At 40.9% G+C, this 18,505-nt stretch overlaps 1 protein-coding gene across 1 annotated transcript in view; it reads right to left on the bottom strand.

Moving 5' to 3' along the window:
- Window positions 1-344: 344 nt before the first annotated feature.
- The window catches only part of trpc5a (transient receptor potential cation channel, subfamily C, member 5a), a 137,996-nt gene continuing 119,835 nt past the window's right edge, over window positions 345-18,505 (bottom strand). The window contains exons 15-18 of the mRNA XM_051400051.1: window positions 17,841-18,050; window positions 11,632-11,673; window positions 8,479-8,568; window positions 345-5,931 (exon numbers count right to left, since the gene is read on the bottom strand). Coding sequence (XP_051256011.1) covers window positions 4,894-5,931; window positions 8,479-8,568; window positions 11,632-11,673; window positions 17,841-18,050 — 1,380 coding nt within the window. The 3' untranslated portion in view covers window positions 345-4,893. The remainder of the gene's footprint in view (window positions 5,932-8,478; window positions 8,569-11,631; window positions 11,674-17,840; window positions 18,051-18,505) is intronic.

The raw sequence follows: 18,505 nt of genomic DNA, 5'->3' as shown, positions 1-18,505 counted from the left end.
ATTTCTAAATAAAACTAGGACGGGTGGAAGCACCCTTTAAAACTTTCTCAAACAGCCGACCGTTGTCACAGCGATTGATGAAGGGTGATTGATTATTAAACCCTCCGGCTCGGTGCATGCGTGGCACTGCGCGGCCCTGATTATGGGGTGGTGACACGCAGGCTGGTTGCCGTGGTAACCAAGAGAACTCAGGCTTGGTTTTTTTTTTGGTCTTTTTTACCCTCCAATCCCTCCCTCCCTCCCTCCCTCCCTTCCTTCCTCTGCTTTATCTGCAGTCTCCATGTATCTTGTTGAGTTGAAGGCAGTGAGGAATAGCAGCATTGTTTCCAGCTTAATAAATGAGATTTTTATTGTTTTGTTTTAATGGTTAATCAGTTGCAGCAGCACCAGACTCAGCTCAAATATAAAAATGGGTGAAATTATGAGGATTTAATATCATAATAAAATATTTTAATTAGATTTTTTTTTTGCTCCCCTTTCTGTTATTTTTCTCCCATTCCTATCAACCAGAAGTTGCAAACAGAAAACACTTTGGGACCCGGAGAGGTCACTTTACTGTGCCGAGTGCGGAGCATAACAAATCTCCACCTGGACTCTCTCCTTCCTTTCTTTCTTTATCCTCCTTCCCTGTCAGACACAATCACTCTCCTGAAACAGTACGTTGTTCCTTCTGTGGCTCCGACTCTTGACTGAACAGCTGTTTAATCCAGAATGTAAAGCTCACCGTTGGACTTTAATTCCTCCACGTACAGTTTGTCAATGATGCTGATTACGGGTTATTTCTCATCAAGAACCCCTTTTCAGAAATCAATAAACTCCCAAAACCCCACTTGCTCAATGTGAGACTGAGCTAACGAATAAAAACCATTGATTTATTAAATGCCTGGAGCCTTGTGGGGGATCACAAGAAAATGTAAATGTTAATTCACATTTTTCTAATATCCCAATGCATTAAAGATGGATTAACTCGTTTTTATTTGGCCTCCTGGAGGCGGTGCAACAGTTTAGCTCAGCTTTGAGGAAGTGAGTTTATTAGAGACCGTTTTTTGATGAAGACAAACAAGGTTTCTTGAAGCCACGTTTTTATGATTCACTTGCTGGTTTTTAACTCCAGATTTGAACCGGATGAAGGATTTTAGTCATTGGACGTCTGGATCTTAAGTTATCAGAGAAACAAGCTGAGCTAACGTTAGCAGCAGCTCGGCTCGCAGCCCTGTTCAGTGTTTTTGATTGTTTTAATCAGCAGGCCTGTTTGTTTTGGAGAGGAGGAGACCTCTGTGGATAATTCAGCTCCTGAACGATGAACACTGAAGGAATCCTAACCGGGAGAAGCTGACTGCAATGATGTAATGGTGGTGAAGACAACAACTCCCATGATCCCACGCTGCTTCACAATGTCATCAAACTTCACATTTTGTTACTGCTTTTCTCTGACAGACCTCCTATAGCAAGAGAAATCACATATTCTACGTTTAAATATTTATGAGTAAATGGGTTTTAAAGTTAAAAACACATCCCTACAGTAGGTGTTATTTATTAAGAGTTTAAAAGTGAACAACTGTCCTGGTTTTAACATTTGGCAGAAGACTAATTATGGATTAACGCATCTTTTATTTCAAACAGATTCCTCTAAAACTTCGATAATTTTTCAGATTGTGTACATAGCAAAACCAAAACATCTATTTTATATTTTGTCACCCAAAGTCTAAAGCAAGTTACAGGCGGTTTTTCCTGGCGCTGCATCCTAGGCTTAGATAGATAGGCTTAAGATTGGTTTGAAGAAAGACAAACCAGCACAGTGTAAAAGAAGAAGTGTGGAGATCTGGAGGTCTGGCTGTGTGAGACTGGTTACAGGTTACCTAATCCTTACGTTAAACAGTAGTAAGTAAGAAACACCTTTTTAACAACAGGTGAGATTTTAGTTTTAAAGTTAGAAAATGATTAAAAAGGTCAAGAAACTGTTGGAGAAACAATACGGTTGACTTTAATACACACTTTGCTGACTAACCTTTTCACCCTGCTCCCTTTGGGCTCCTTGTCAGGCAACTAAAGGTCAATTTAAGCTTTTGGAAAAACAGCAAGCATGTTGTGGTTACAGTAAGGGTTAAAAGTTAGATGTTAGTCACGTCTTTTGCACATTTGTCTTTCTGTGTTGTTGGTGGGATGTAAAATGACATCAAATTGATTGTTTTCAAATACAAAAGAGACGGGTGTCATCACTAACCACTGCCGCGCAGAGCTTTTCTGGCTCTGGACGTGACATTATGATTACAGACATGTTGAGCGGGTAATCGGGTCGCCATGGTTACGCCATGACATTTTGGGACGTTGATTCATCAACGGGTAAAAGACAGCTGGTGGTGAGGTCGCGGCGTCTGCCGGAGGGGGGCGTGCGTGTGTTTGCGGAGCATCTGGTTGGAGGTTAGGAAGAGAAATAAAGGTAGGGAGGAAGAAAAAGGGGTGAATCAATCAAAGGGAAAAGGGGGTGGAAAGAGAAAGAAAGAGGAAAGACAAAGCGCTGATGTCATCCCGCTGAAGAAGGAGACAGTGGAGGACTCAGGAGAGACCTTGGGAAGGGCAAAACACTTGGCCAGGAGCTACTCATCACACAAGATGGCATTTTGAGTGTGTGTTTGTATGTGTGTTGCAGGTAACGGTGGTTTTTTTTTGATCAAACATGCATAATTTCTATACTTCATCGCTGACAGTCGTATATTAACCAGAGTAAAATTTAACAGCCTCTGCTCATGCCAACCTTTTTGAAGTCACCGTGCCAGGCGACTTCAAGAAAAAAAAAAGAAAAAAAAATCATGATGAAATTCTGGTGAAATTTCCCTTTAAAATAGATTTCCCAGATCGAAAGGCAACACTTTCTCCACCTGTTCCTCACTCAGTCCTCCTCTTTGTCCTCTCTTTCTCCCCTTTCTTTCATCCACACAACATTCTCAGTTCGTCTTTCCCTGCCTCTCCCCTTGCCTTCCTCCCTTCCACTCACTCACACAGCCGCCATCGCTCCGCCTCACAATAAATATCACCGTATATTTTAATTCATCAGGTTAAAGTGTACTTATTAAGGAAGAGCTGAACGAGAAGCCAGAATATCGTAGGCAACTCAAATAGAAGCAAAGACAGTCTTTAGAAACCAGAATAGTCCTCGTAACTATTATTAGAAGTCTCTTATTATTATTATTATCGTTATTATTATTACTAGTATAACTGTTATTAGGATAAAATAAAGTTCCTTGGCCCTTGTTGATGCAGAGAGAGAGGGTGCGGGCTATCGACAGCAGAGCAATGGTTCCAATGCCTTTCCATTTCCCATCAGATTCCAGAGTTGAAGGGGAGGTTATTCCGTTTGTTTGCAATTTCAGTCACATTTCGTTTGGAAGCGGGATTCAGTCCATTTGGCTGAAGGTAAAATGAGTTGAAGGGGTAGTTCCATTCAAATTCCAGAGGTCTAAAGAGGGTTTAATTCCATTTTTAATCCATTACAGATTTGAAGTTTGGTTTAAAGGGAAAGAAAGCATTGTGTGTTGAAAATCAAACAGGGATTTTTAACGATATTTTCCCTTCTGAAATGTCACTTTGGCTACTTGTAATTCCATTATAATCATGCGCGTTTGAATCTCCAAGAGGAAAGAAGAAAAAAAGGTTTGTACTCTCCATTTTAAATCCCATCCTTTGCACTCTTGCGGCATGCAGAGGAAATGGCAGACGTTTATACAGACAGATTGGCCATAAATAGATGCCCGTTAACCTCGACGGGACCATAAATATGATGAGCTGAGAGATGCATGGAAACAGCACGGCGAGTAAGACCTGAAGAAGAAGAAATCCTCAGAAGCTCAAGAGCAATTGGCCCATAGACCACGATTAAACATGAGACAAACCGCTGACAAATCAATTATTACTCTTTGTGTTATGAACTTTTAGATCATGAGGGTTTAATGAGTGTAAAACTTTCCCAGAGACTAGAAAAGGTTGTTTCTACCTGATGTTATCGCTATGGAAAGTTTAAAGTGGGAGAAGCTCAAGGGAAAGAGACTAGCATATGCAATGAGCCGCACAAAGTAAATCCAGTAAATCCAGTTTTTATGATAAAATACGTCCAATTCAGGGATGTCATGAACGCTTCGCATCGCTATCTCGTTCGCTAACTCACTGACAGTTTATCTCACTAGCAGGTTACTTTGGTCGCTCCCTCACTTACTAGCTAGTTAGCCCATTTAGTAGCAGGTTAACCTGGTACCTCACTTTCTATAGTGTTGCTAGTTATTTAGCTCACTGGCTAACTTGTATAGTGCCGGACATTCTTCTGAAACTGATATTTGGTAGCTCTCTAGCTAGTTAGCCCATTTAGTAGTAGGTTTGCCACTCTCTATAGTGCTTGCTAGCTATTTAGCGCTTGCTAGAGTTGATATTTGGTAGTCCCCTCGCTCTCTAGATAGGTAGGCCATGTAGTAACAAGTTAGCTTGGTACCGCCCTCGCTATAGTGCTCGCTAGCCATTTAGCTTGCATTCTTTTCAAACTGATATTTTGGAGCAATGAGTGGACGATGAGCCTGCGCCATATTCCCTGGAAGATCCCTGACAGCCAGATAATCAGAGGACGTCAAACTGCCTTGATGAACATCTGCCATTTCAGGATCCCTTCTGTCCTCTGCCGGTGTTACCAGAACCACCACGGAACCCTGTTCGCAGAAGTGTTGCATTCTAGAATTCCGCCACAGAATTCCGGAATCCACACCGATGAGTTCCAAAGCGGATTCCGTTGGATTCCCACCCTCCACCTCTCTCTCTGTATCTCTCCCTCTGGATGCGTTCAGCCATTTGCAAACAAACAAACAAACCAAAAAAAACCAAAAAAAACAACAGTTCGGTTCTCCCTCTCTCCTATAGCTGTGTGGTGACGGAGTCCTCTATGACCTCACAGCTGTCCTCTATGACATCATCGCATGGTCCCACCCACCCGCCCATCATCATCACCCCTACTCTTCCCCCTCCTTCATCCAAGCCGCCCTCGCCCGCTCCTCCCACGCCTCCGCCCTGGAAAACGTCCTCGCTGGAGTCCAGGAGGCGCGAGCTGGACTCGGACATATTGGAAGCACAGTGCAGGGATTGGCAGGGGCACGGGGGCGGGAGGGGCAGTGTCAGGAGCGAGTCCCGCCCGTTTGTTCTCCGCGGGGAGAACGAGGGGTTATTGATGTCGACTGAGCGGCCCACCTGGTTCAGGTAAGTCTCGCTTCTGGTCACGTTACTGAGTCCGTAGTCGGAGTGGCTGTGGCTGTGGCTGTGGCTCCCCAGGGGGCGGAGCAACCCGTCGGAGATGGTGTAGGAGGGCGGGGACTGGAGGGGGAGAGGCATGGGTGGGGCTCTGCGTTTGGAGCGTGAGAACAGATAGGAGAGGCGTTTGAAAGAGTCTGTCTTTGCACCCGGAGCCGAGAAGCGTTGCAGGCGGGTCCGTGTACGAGCGAGTGACGAGGTGAACGACGAGGAGAATGACGAGGACGGGGAGGGCAGGACGGTGGTGGAGGACGGAGGGATGACGGTTGTCTTCAGCCCGTTGCTCTTTGGTTTCCCCTCCTCTTCCTCCTCCTCCTCCCCCCCCCATCCAATGCCCTCCTCCGCCTCACCCTCCTCACCCTCTCCCCCTCTTTCGATCTGCGTCATTCCAGATATGGAGCGCACCAAAGCAGACACGCCAAGCGTCGGCCTCGTGTCGTCCTCCACCGGCGTCATGAATGTCACGCCCTTTGACCTCTGACTTCCACCTCCACAGCCGTCCCCTGATTCGCTGTCATCCTCCGAGGCCATGGCGCCGTCGTCTCTCGCTGTCTCGCTGGAGGAGGAGTAATGTCGCCGGGGAGGACGCCGGTTGCCGAGGAGATCCAGGACCTCGTAGCGGAAACTGGAGATGTCCTGCTTCAACTCCTGGAAAGAGATTGAGAGGAAACTGTTGGTAATATTTAACATGTGAACCCTGCTGCTTTAGTAAAGGAAGACAGAAAGGAAGAAAAAGTCGAAGAAGAAATATAGAAAGAACACATGAAACTGTCATGTTGCAAAGTTTATTCTCAAGCTGAATAGATATCTGATGTTCAGAGGATAAACACGAGACAAAAAGCGGAGCAGAAGAAGAGGGTGAGGAGGGGAAGTGGGAGAGATGAGACTGGTGACTGAACGAGAGAGGGGGAGGTGAAACGTCAATTTGTAGAGGCAGAGGGTGAAGAGGAGGGTAAGGACTCGGGAGGATGGTGGTGAAGAGAGGGAGATCGAGGTCAAGAGACAAACAAAAGAACGAGAGAGAGAGTGAGAGAGTGGATGAGTGGAGACTAAAGAGAGAGGGGTCGGTCGAGGGAAGAGACTCCAGTAAACTGATTTTTTCTAACTAAATAAAATTGGTTAACTCACTTAAACTTGAAACACTGTCTAATGTTTTAATAAGGGCCCTTCTGGAGGTGGACTCGCTGCTGGAGCCAGCCTCAAGTGGCCGTTAGAGGAACTGCAGTTTATGTTACTTCTGTTTTGGTGTCAAGTCCCAGCAGCGAGAGTTGCCGCTTGGTTACGCCAAGCACTGGTCGCTAACTAGCACAACACACCTAAATATCTGGCTGACCTGTTGGCAGTCAAGTTGCATTGTGGGTAATGTAGGCAGCAAGTTTTGACAAGAAAGAAGAACAAAAAAAAGACGATATATCTGGTTCTGCTGCATCGATTTAAATCCAGCTTTAGGATCCATCAAGTCCACTTCCGTTAAAATTATTATTATTATTATTATTATTATCCTATTTTTTATTTATCCTACATTATGTTTTTTGTGACCTCCAAGCAATACCAATCAAATCCTGCTCTTTTGATAAGATAAGTCATTTTAATAAAAACATTTGTATTGTATTGTATTATTTTGTGATGAGTTTTTCAATATTTCTTTGTTATGAGTTTACGTTAAAGAGTAACTCAACGACGTAGTATTGGACTAAAATATATAAAGTTGGAAGACTTGGAAGATTTGAACCAAGGACACATTTAAAAAAAAAAAAAAAGAATATTATTGGTTAATATTGATGCAGCAGAGAGCTGTCATAATCACCAATACCAGTAAACAGACCTTTATGTAACAAATAAGGGAAGTTCCCCTTTGAAAACCCACAAATATCTGCTAATATGTGCTTTAATCAAACACCAATATCAGCATCAGCCTCAAATATTTTATAACATTTTGTAAACTCCACCAATCAATTTATAACTGAACATAAATAAAATGATCATGTGATCTGTCATCAGTTCACCACCATCTGAGAGTGTGTTTATTCCCTTATATTCTTCTTCTTAATGGGAATTAGATCATTTTTAACCAAACCTGCAGCATTTAGCCTGAAGCTTTCAGACAATTAACATAAATTCCTAAATAAACACTCACTCTGTTCACTTCTACACACACACACACACACACACACACACACACACACACACACCAAAAATAACTCAACCTGATTTATTTTCTTTTTAAAATATGATCACAGCTACTCCCTGTCTTTTTCTTTCTTTTTTTTCGCTTGCCATATGGGATCCAAATGTGGCACACGTGGTTTTATTCCTCAGAGAATAAAACATGGTTTTACTCCAACATGCACCTGATGTTAGTTACACACTCTCTGCCTATTGTGACCACTCATATCTCACTTAAAACACACACACACACACACACACACACACACACACACACACACACACACACTGATTCAGCCCGATGTGCACCTGATGTTGTTTTTGCATTGAAAAGCCCAAAGGAACTTTCCACTTCAAAAGCCCAGGCTAGGCTCCAGAGGCATCATGGGAGCTAAAACCACTCGGAATAAATTACGGCTCAAAAGATTTTTTGGGAAAAAGAAACTCTCCTCAAGGATTATTGACTGTGAGCTGTTGGTATTGATCAGAGCTGTAGATTTTTTGGGCAGCAGACGAGGAGAAAGAAGTGCTCGAGAGCTGGCAGGTGGTGGTTATTAAATATCTTTTAATCTTTTAATAAATCTTGGTCGCCATGAAGCACAGCTCTGAATTTGGTATCAATAAAAGCTGCAAATAAACAGCAGAGCACTGCGTCCAGCTACAGACCACAAATCATTTACTGTAACACGACACAAAGACTTATTCAATATTTAAACTCTTTCTGTTTTGGTTTTTTTCGATCCACATAAGCCGTCACCATGACAACAGCTGCACCTCGAAGGTCCGGTGTGTAACATTTAGGAGGATCTATTGGCAGAAAGGGAATCTAATATTTATAAGTATGTTTTCATTAATGTTTAATCACCTGAAAATAAGAGTCATTGGGTTTTTGTTGCCTTAAAATGAGACGTTTTTTACACCGCTCTAGATTTCTCCTTTTCCCTACACACTCTCATTCCTAGTTCGTCAAATACAGACGCGAGCAGTGTTCAGTTAGTCTGCCACTGCTGCTCCTTTTAAAGTACCCACCTTAAAGTTCTCCTCCGTCAGTCCCTCGTCTGTCTTGGCGCTGCGTATCATGGCCGCCACGTACCTCTTCACCAAGCTCCGGATCACTTCCTGTTGGGAGACAGTTGCCACGGTTACTTACTACGCTTTTTAATGCCTTATAGCTAAAACTCGATTACACGGCTTCAGGGTGTCCAAAACGCAGCCTGCCAGAGTTTTAAGCAAATCTAGAAAGCATGATCTCCTCTGTTTGAGCTTCCCAGCTGCCTCTCCGTTTTAGAATTGATTTTAAAGTTTTAACGTCTTAAGTTTGAAGGCCCTGCGTGGTACGGCTACCTGGCTGAGCCTCTAACTCATGACACTCTAGCCCATAGCCCGAGGTCCTACGGTGAAGAGCTTTATATCCATAGGGCCTCCGACCCTTTGGAATAACCTGCCTCAGGAAATAAGTACAGAAAATTCACTGGCCTCTTTTTAGACTCATTTTTACCATCTGGCCTTTTTTAAATTGTTTTTATCTGTTTCTGTTTTTAAACTTCTATCTGTCCTTCTATCTTTTATTTTATACTAAAGCATCTCCTGCTTGTTTCGTGAAGCACTTTGTAAAGGTAGTTTGAAAAGTTATTATTATCAATCAAATTTTATTTGTAGCTCCTTTCATACAGTTCAGTGCAGTTCAAAGTCCTTCACAGATGATTGGTAAGACGATAATTAGACTGACTGGAATAAAAACTAATTAAAGTAGATTGAAACATAAAATACATAGATAAAAATGACAATTAACTTTATTTTATAGACATAACAAGAGTGTTTAATATAAGTTATAATAAAAACTAGGTAAAATAGATTTAGGTGGCTGGCAAAATAACAAACAAATATTATTATTATTATTGTTATTAGAATGCTCAGTTCATTATTTTGTTGCTTTATTCAACATATTGGCTTTATTTTTGAGTCCCTAACAGTTTAAAAAAAAAAATTCTTATTTTTAATTCCATCGGTAGTAAGATTTCATTCAAGTTTAAAGAAAGAGGAAAGGATACATATTACACATAAGTCTGGGGCTGAATCTGAATGTTACATCTTTGGTTGAACACTTGAGAGCTTCTATTCAAAAATATTCATCTGTAAAGTGAGTTTAATTTTCTTTTGTGTTGTTCATGCTATGATGAGTCATGAGTGTCAATTTACATAAAATAGCTTGAATAGCTCAAATATTCTGGTGCACAGACGATCAAAAACTGTAATTTATTCTCAGTGTGTTTAATTTGAACAAACTTTTGTTCAAAAGCCTGTAAAAGAAGCCAACACCGACTTTAACGAGTATTTATCCTGATTTCCCGTTGTTGTTTTTTTTTCATGATTTATGAGTTTTGTTGTAAACATGAAGATCTGAAAACATTCAAATTTGTGTAATTGTATCATAATCATTTATATATTGTTCTCGAGGAAACTTTTGAAAATTAGAGTTCAAGTCCTGTGCTATATAATATTTTAACTATTTGAGACTAAATAATAACGGAAAGGAACAATTCCCATTCATAGTGTTTTTTATTGGTCATGAATAAAACCGGTGTGATAATTTTAAACTTGTTCCCTTGCCTTGTTTTGTCACCAAATGCAGAATAATTCCACCAAACTGATGAATTTAAATGTTATTGTCTCATTAAGTAATCTGCCAATGAGGCGGGTGACCCTTATTGATTTAAAGAGCACAGACACATTTCACCAGCATTTGGTGCTCAGTAGGCGGTAATTCAAACCCTGACACACTGCTACACACACACACACACACACACACACTGCTACATACACACACACACACACACACACACACACTGCGTCCTCCCACAGTCAACACCTGTGACTGCCAAACGGGATGGTCTGGCATGCTGTCACTCTCCGCCTCTGCCAAAACACACCACACACTCCGTTAAAGTGAAGGGCAGATTCTCCACAACAATCCTTTAAAAACATGGACGGGTATCAAAGTAACAATCAGCACTGCCAAAGACAAAGTACTGGCGATGCTGCGTTTGTAGTCGCTGCCAGTGCTGAGGTGTCAAAATACAAGAGCTGCGTCTTGGTTGATTTGCTGCACAAATTCTGACAAAAATCCGCCCAAAAAAAACAAAAAAAAACTGGACATCGGAATTACAGTCGCAGCTGCCAAAAGCAATGTTCAGTGTTTGTGAAAGAGGTGCTCAGTTTAACTCAGATCAGAAGACACTTTTATGGAGGAACTCTAAAAATACAAATATGTGTGACAATCAAACCTGCTGTCACTTTACTGTACTTACATTATAATGTATGTAACATGCAGTAAAACAGTAAAACTACATATGATTTCTCTGTTGTTGTTACTGGGTATCTTTACGTTAAACAAGTGATAAACAAATGAGCAGTCAGCAGTCCGTCTGTGCTCTCTGCGGCTCAGTCGCTGTGACATATTTTACGCTGAACAGATGATTGTGGGTCAGAAACGTCAAGAGTAGAGCGCTGGCTTGCATACGGCGAAATGCAGCTGTATGCAGTAGGACACCCTGGTATCTTTGGCATCTGACGTGTTAAACATACTACTTATCGTGCTAGTCCAGCAACTGGCGATTTGCATGTGTGTGTGTGTGTGTGTGTGTGTGTGTGCAGCGCTGGTTGCCTGGAGAGGCTCTAGGAAGTCAAGGCACCCAGCCGAGAAGCACATTACTGCTCGTAAAACCATAACTTGTTCTTTTTACACTTTTTCTTCTAAATAAACAAATAAAATGTGATGATTTGTGAGTTTCAGACGTGCTGGTAACAAAATCCCCCCTCTCATCCTCATATTCTCTGGGAATAAACCCCTAGTTAGCTGAGAGGATTGATACAACTCTCATATCTGTCAAACTTTACATAGCTTGTTAGCTTTTGACAGAGCGAAGCTAGTTGTTTCCCTCCATTTCCAGTCTTTATGCTAAGCTAAGCTAAAAGTCAGAGTGGTGTTGATCCTTTTATCCAACTCTCGGCGTTTAAACAAGCGTATTTGACCAAAATTTTAACGTGTTGGATCAGGTTCTGGGTTGCTGTGGAGACTGTATTCTGTATTTACATGCAAACACACCTCTACACACACTAAACAAACAAACAAACAAACAAACAAACAAACAAACAAACAAAGGCTGTGATGGGAGTACAGACCTGGTAATGCTGATTCTGTATCAGACTGTCCGCGTGACGTTCCTGCAGAAAGAAAAAGAAATCATATTAAAAGTTTCTGCATTCATCAACACAATACTTTGTTTCTCTTTCTCTTTGCTCTCATTTACCATTTTTTTTTCTCCTGATATTACACACACTTACAAAATCAAACATATCCACACTTGTTTTTCTAAAACAGTGATGTCCTCTTCTGAAAAATGATTAATTGCAGCAAAAACTAGAACAAAAGAGGTAACAAATTGCCTTTGGCTGACAGAATGACACTTTAACAGCCTGGATCCTCCATATTGGAGAGGTGCTGAGTAATGAACTCCAGTTAATCATTCTTTCTCTACTCAAAATATTAAGTTCTGCTCTTCATTTACATTTTAGACCTTTAATTCACGCTTTCATCCATAATCGCAGTCATCTAGGTGACAAATATGAGCGAAAATGTGAGTATATTCTCTTTAAAACGCTCCTCTCACCCCCTCAAATGATGGAACCGATTGAATCGAGAGTACTGAGAGCGTTCAGGTTATTTTTAGAGAGCTACAGCATCAAATCAGACCTATATAATTCACTGTTTTCACTCTGCAACTTACGCTGCAGACTGAGAGCGCCAATAAATGTTGTTCACGCAGCTTTTTCTTACTAAATACTTTACAAAAGGAAGATGATAAGGAGAGAAAATAACAGACAACATGATAAATGTGCATTCAAATCAGAAACTATTATTTCAGTAAAAAGGCAATTATTTCTATTCAATGCAGATAGATATGCTTCCACTACTTAAGTGACAACAAATTCAAACTCCAGCAACACAAAAATCTCAATAAAGTCTTTTTTAATTTTATTCTAAGAATATGTTTGGATCCAGAAGTGATTGTTATGCAGGAGCTTTAGATGTTGTGGTTTTTAAAGTGAAAAGTATGTTTGTATCCCTTTGATTAAAGCAGTAGTTTCCATCCTATTTTATTCTATTTGATCTTATAATTGACATTGCAATGTGGCCAAGTGCATAATCCAAGTTGCAGAAGCTGCAATTTTTAATAATATAAAGGTAAAATGTGTGACAAACAGCCTTATAATGAAGAACTGTGGCCTGCAAATCTCCAGATTGAAGGAAACATGTTTGTTTTTGTTAAAGACCCATGAAAAATATTTTTAAAAAATCATAATTCTAAGCGTTTTCTGTGAAAACGAAAATTGTGATGCAAAAAAGATCATTCCCATATCGCAATATGATGTTTTACCATATCATGCAGCCTGCTACCTTTACCTTTAACCTCTACCGGATGCTATTAAATACTATTAATTGTATAAAAAGTGGATAATGTTGCAGTCAAGAAACAGTGAAACATGCTGATGTTACGTTTTACTCTCTAAGCTGGACGTTTTATCCAGCTCCCTCAGCTCGAGTCCACCTAACTCGCAGTGTTTTATATAATAATAAATATCCTAAAGATCAGCCTCACACCAATTTGTAATCCCATTTGTGTCTTTGTTTGCCTCCCTAACTCCCAAGTGTGTGGATATATGTGTTGTTCTTTTTCAAATTCACTGAGCTGCTCCACAGTTTTTCCACGTACGAGTACCTCCTGGCAAATGCAGAAGTACCTCCAGCAGTACTCGTCCCCTGGGAATCCCTGGATGAAAGTATCTATTATGTATTATTTAAGTTACTACCTCCCCTACACTGTGGATGATGCTCGCTCTCTGTAAAAGGATGATACCTCGCTTCTGTTGCTGTGATGAAGATTTGTCAGCATTAGGAATGAAGTGATAAACTGAGGCCGCAGTAATGAGACGTTCGAGTGCTGCGGAAGTGCTTTCAGACGCATTTTAATAATCAAGACTGGTTTTGTATTTCTGACACGGAGGTAGGAGGTAAAGGACACTTGAGTCACACTGAAGATCTTTTGGTTATGTGACAGTCTGCTCCTGGACACTACTCGTCGATGGTTACTTAACAGTGTTGCGTTCAGGTGCTGCTGCGTGAGAGAAATCAAACACAGGTGAATCTGAGCTTTGAAGAAAAATAGCGTTAAACCCTTTGAACTCTTGAATGGTTCGCCGCTACCTACATTGGTATTTTTGCTTCCTGTGATGCCATTTCTTTGAGTATCTTGAAATGATTCGCAGCTAAAAGGTTCTATAAGTCAATAAAACCATAATAATTGAAAAAAAATTTGAAATTGAATCATAAATATAAAATAATTATCAAATTCTATTAATAAAAACAAAAAACATAGTGAGTCAAAGGAGTTCTAAATGTAGAAACCTGAACAATATATTTCTGCTCTAGCGACAATAGTTTTTATTCTAGATGGATTTAAACAGGATAATGCAAAAAACGAGGTCTGTTTTTCAAGAATTAATTAGATTTGGATTTTTATTGGAAAATATTCTGGATTTTATTTCTGTTTCTTTTGACGTTTGAACATAAAAATCCGAGTTTATTCATGAAATATGAAACTGTATCAGCTGTAACTCAGTGTTTTATTCTTCTTAAGATGACTGAACACTATCTTTGAGTAGGTTCTGGTTGTTAAACTTTATTTTCTGACTTACACAGTATGTGTGTGTTTGTTTTTTTTATAACATATACTACTATATGATATACTGAACCTTTACAATATCCATTCACACATCCATCATTCCCATCTCCTCTTGGGTTGTTTTGTTTCATTTCCTCTCTCCACGTTTTCATTTTATACTCAATTTCAGTCCCATATTCAGCATTCCACCTCTCTGCCTCCATTTCCCTTTCATCCTGTTTTACACTTGTCATACTCCGTCCACATTTCTAATTTGTCTTCCGCTCTCTCCCTGCTGTCCACTCGCACACACACACAGTAACACACACACACACACACACACACAGTCACACACACACACCCCACATCTTCCTTTAACAATCTATCTCTCCCCCTCTTCAGAGCTTTCATTGCCTTCCACATCTCATGCTGTTTTTATGCTTATACTGTCAACACACACACACACACACACACACACACACACACACACACACACACACACACACACACACACACACACACACACACACAGGCTCTCTCCCTTGATCAGATCTCTGCAGTGCTGTGTGGCTCTGTGAACCTATGTGGGCTGGTGGGCTTATATAACTCAGCAGCTGACTTCAGTTGAGGTGAACATGGCAGCTGCACTGTGTGTGTGTGTGTATGTGTGTGTTTGTTCGTGTGTGTGTGTTTATGTGTGTGTTTGTTCGTGTGTGTGTGTGTGTGTGTATGTGAAAAAGCCTTATCATCCTGCTCTGCCTGCTCTCACAGTCTCTCTCCAGATGACTGGACTGTTAAATGTGTTCATCAGGACGTGTTTATCCGCTGATGTTCCTTCTGTGCTCACAGACTCACAGCTGATGTCCGTCTCTGTGCGATTGTATTTCTGTAAACCGATACGTGATCCACTTCATCCCCACACTGCTCCGTTAGTCTGAGCAGGTCGGTCGATGAGTCCTTCTGCTCTGATTGATCGCAGGGCTCTGAATTTATTCATTTTTTTCATGCTACTTTATACTTCCGCTGCACTGTATTTCTACAGTTGACTCGACAGATGTTGATTTTATTTTGCTCTGCCCCTGTCTTCACTTCCCACAGTGCATTTCTTAGGAGCTCTCCAGACTTGCCTTTCTATACCTGTCCACAAGATACCCTCGGACTTTCCCACCTGTCACATGACTCCAACATCCACCTGCTCACATGTCCCTAATAACCCTGTCAGTATTTAGAAGAACCCAGTTTCCCCAGTCAGTTGCCTGAGTGTCTATCAGTTGCCCTCTCATACTGACTTCATTTGGTCTGCGCTTTCAGACCAAAATTATGGTCTTCCAACCACTCCCACTTTACACTAAATGTCAGCATCCAGAGCAATCTGGGGTTCAGTATCTTGCTCAAGGACACGTCCACATGCAGCGGGAGGAGCTGGGGATCGAACTGTCAACCTTCTGATTAGTGGACGACCCGCTCTAACTCCTGAGCAGCCCTGACAGTTTTAATTAGAGGTGTGAAACCTCCAGGGTCTGGACTAAACAGCCAACCAAAAGAGGGGCTCTCGGTCTAGATCTACATTCATAGAGACTCTGATGGTGCTGATGCAGATTCGGTGATGACGGCAGGTCACAGTTCTTTAGCGTGCTCGCAAAATAGCAACGTTAGACCAAAACTAACTGGATCCAATCTATGCCACAATCAATGCCACAAAAAGAGGCCCAATGTTGCTTCCTGCCTTTGCTTTCCAGCCCCTGAAACCTGGATCCTGTACCTGCCTGTGCCTTTCACTCCTGTTAACCTGTGCCCAGTTGTGATGGAAGACGTCCAACTGGTGTTTCTGTGGTCAAGAATCAACTTACAATCTCAATATTCTTCGGTTAATTTAGCAAAAACAAACCAAAGTTGTAAAACACAGCTGACTCAGGAAGTACTGAGGTATAAAACCCAGATTTATTCTTCCAACAATTCTGGTTTGTTTACAGTCTGTTATCATCTGAGCTTCTGGTGTTCCTGCTGGACTCGAACTGAAAAAAACAAAACAGACTCTTGAAGCATGTTTCTTTAACTTGTGAATGTACAGTTCACAGTAACCCATTTGCATGTAAAGCCTGTGAATTCTCCAGTGACTTGTTGACATGAATGTCAGCATATGGCCTTTTAGCCTGTGCAGCTTGTTTGCATGACTGTTCAGTGACAGGCACATGGCCACGCCAACATATTAAGCTACACATGAATAAATAAAATATTTGCATTTGTGTTTTATTCTGTCTCAACTTTGGGATTTAATCTGAAGTGGAGCAGTCAAGAGACAGAACACTGCAGTGTTCACTGGTTTGGTCACAAGCAATCACATTCAAGTTCAACTTCAATTTTATCGCCATTTCTTCACACACAGATGAATGAAACGTCATTCCTCTCTGGGGGAAAGCACACAAAGCGTAACATTGATGACACAAACAATAAAGCAACAACCACGACAGCCAGAAGCTGAGACGCCTGCTGTATATTCAAAGTGAAAGTTAAACTGGACATAAGACTATAAATACTAAATACTCTCTGTCAGATGTTCTCAACCCCTGGGCTGGAGACTGGTAGGCCTACTGGCTTTGGAAGATACCAAGCCGAAAGGAAAACAGAGGTTGAAACTTTGAAGGCTATTTTTTGAGGAGTTAACTTGGCACAGTGTGTGGTGAGTTGTCTTCATCACTCCTGTAAAGTCTACAACACTATACTGACTTTAAATTAAATATAGGTCATCAGTACGACCCTACCAGAGTGTGTTGCTGAGAGGTCTTTCTGCTTTTAAAAACAACAAACAAGGAACAATCAAAGTTTTGATTTCCTTTTAGTTTCAGTTTTATGTCTTACTCTACATCAGGATGTGTTGTTAGGATAAAGAGCTTTATCTTTATACCTATCGACAATAATTATGAGTTCCACAACAAAATTGTTACACGAAACAAACATGAACATTTTTGACCTTGCTGACTCCCAGTGTATGGAGTAAAGCAGTGGTTCTCAACCTTGTTGGTACAGATGTCCTGATCAATCTCAAAGATCAGTATTGCAGCAATATTGAGCTATAATAAACCTGATTGATCCTTTGATTTAGCCTCTGCTCGGAATAGAGAATAGACAGCGGAGCACGCTGACCACACCACTGCAAGCAGTAAAAGCAAAAAGCCAAAAACAGTAATTTCTTGATTGGTGACATTCCTACTTTTTAGTGTCAAGGACCCTGAGATTGATGACATCAGGTAGTATATATGATATATATGATATGTGATAAGCCTCAGGGATCCTGTCTGATTATATTTAGTTATTCCATCAATACTGTAGATGGGCAGATTAACAGTAAAGAGTGTGAAACTTATGAACAAAAGAAGAATAGTATTTCTTATACGTTCTCTCGTTGGGCTAACTTCTACTCAATAAAATAACAGTGAAATTAAAAGATTCCCCATTTTTCTGGAGACTCTGGAAGCCCTTCAAGGACCCCTGGAGAGCCCAGACCGCAGCTTGAAAACCAGTAGACACATGCAACTGATCAGATCTGCAGACTGCACAAATTTAACCCATGATTGTTTATTCTTTTTTATCTGAAAGATGCTGAAAGCAGATAAATATTGTACACATCGGGGCTTTAAAAGATAAAAAAAAAGCTCTGTCCTCACTTACCGTGAACTCTCTGAGATTTTCACATTTGTGCGAGTCCTCCCCAGGCGGCTGGCCTCTCCTGCACAGCTTGTTGTGGAGCCACATGAGCAGGTACCAGATGGACTTGGGGCTGGGGATGATGTTGAACGGGGGCGGCAGCGTGCCACCCTCGTCAAAGTAACTCATCCACAGCTTGGTGCGGGCGAACTTCCACTCGATGTCGGCGTGGTCCTGCAGGACAAAAACAAGGACGGCTTGTTGAAAAAGTCACGTAACACTGAGAGGTGATCTTTTTCATTTTTAACTGGAAGCAATTAAAGTTCATTAGAGCAGACAGGACTTGATTGTAGGGACCTTTTATTGTTATTAATGCTGTTTGGTGAAGCTTAAGACAGTTTCCCACAGCAATGTAGTTCTTTATAATAAAGGCGCTCATGATATTGGTTGGAACAGACCTTTTCTTTTTTGGTATCTGATCTAATAAACAGTTATTCTTATTTTTCATTAACTTCATCAGTTTTTAATGGTTAAAAATTATAGATGACATATTTTGAAGATAATAATAATATCTTATTGTCAACACTTTATAGATTAATCGAGAATTATTATCAAAAAAAGTTGAAGTTTTAGTTAAAATGATCAATTTACAATGATAAAAACAGAAAAGGCACAAAATTCTCACATTG

This window comes from Dicentrarchus labrax, unplaced genomic scaffold (assembly GCF_905237075.1).
Source record: "Dicentrarchus labrax unplaced genomic scaffold, dlabrax2021, whole genome shotgun sequence".
In the NCBI taxonomy this organism is placed as follows: domain Eukaryota; kingdom Metazoa; phylum Chordata; class Actinopteri; family Moronidae; genus Dicentrarchus; species Dicentrarchus labrax.
This window is presented reverse-complemented; position numbering and strand designations above follow the sequence as displayed.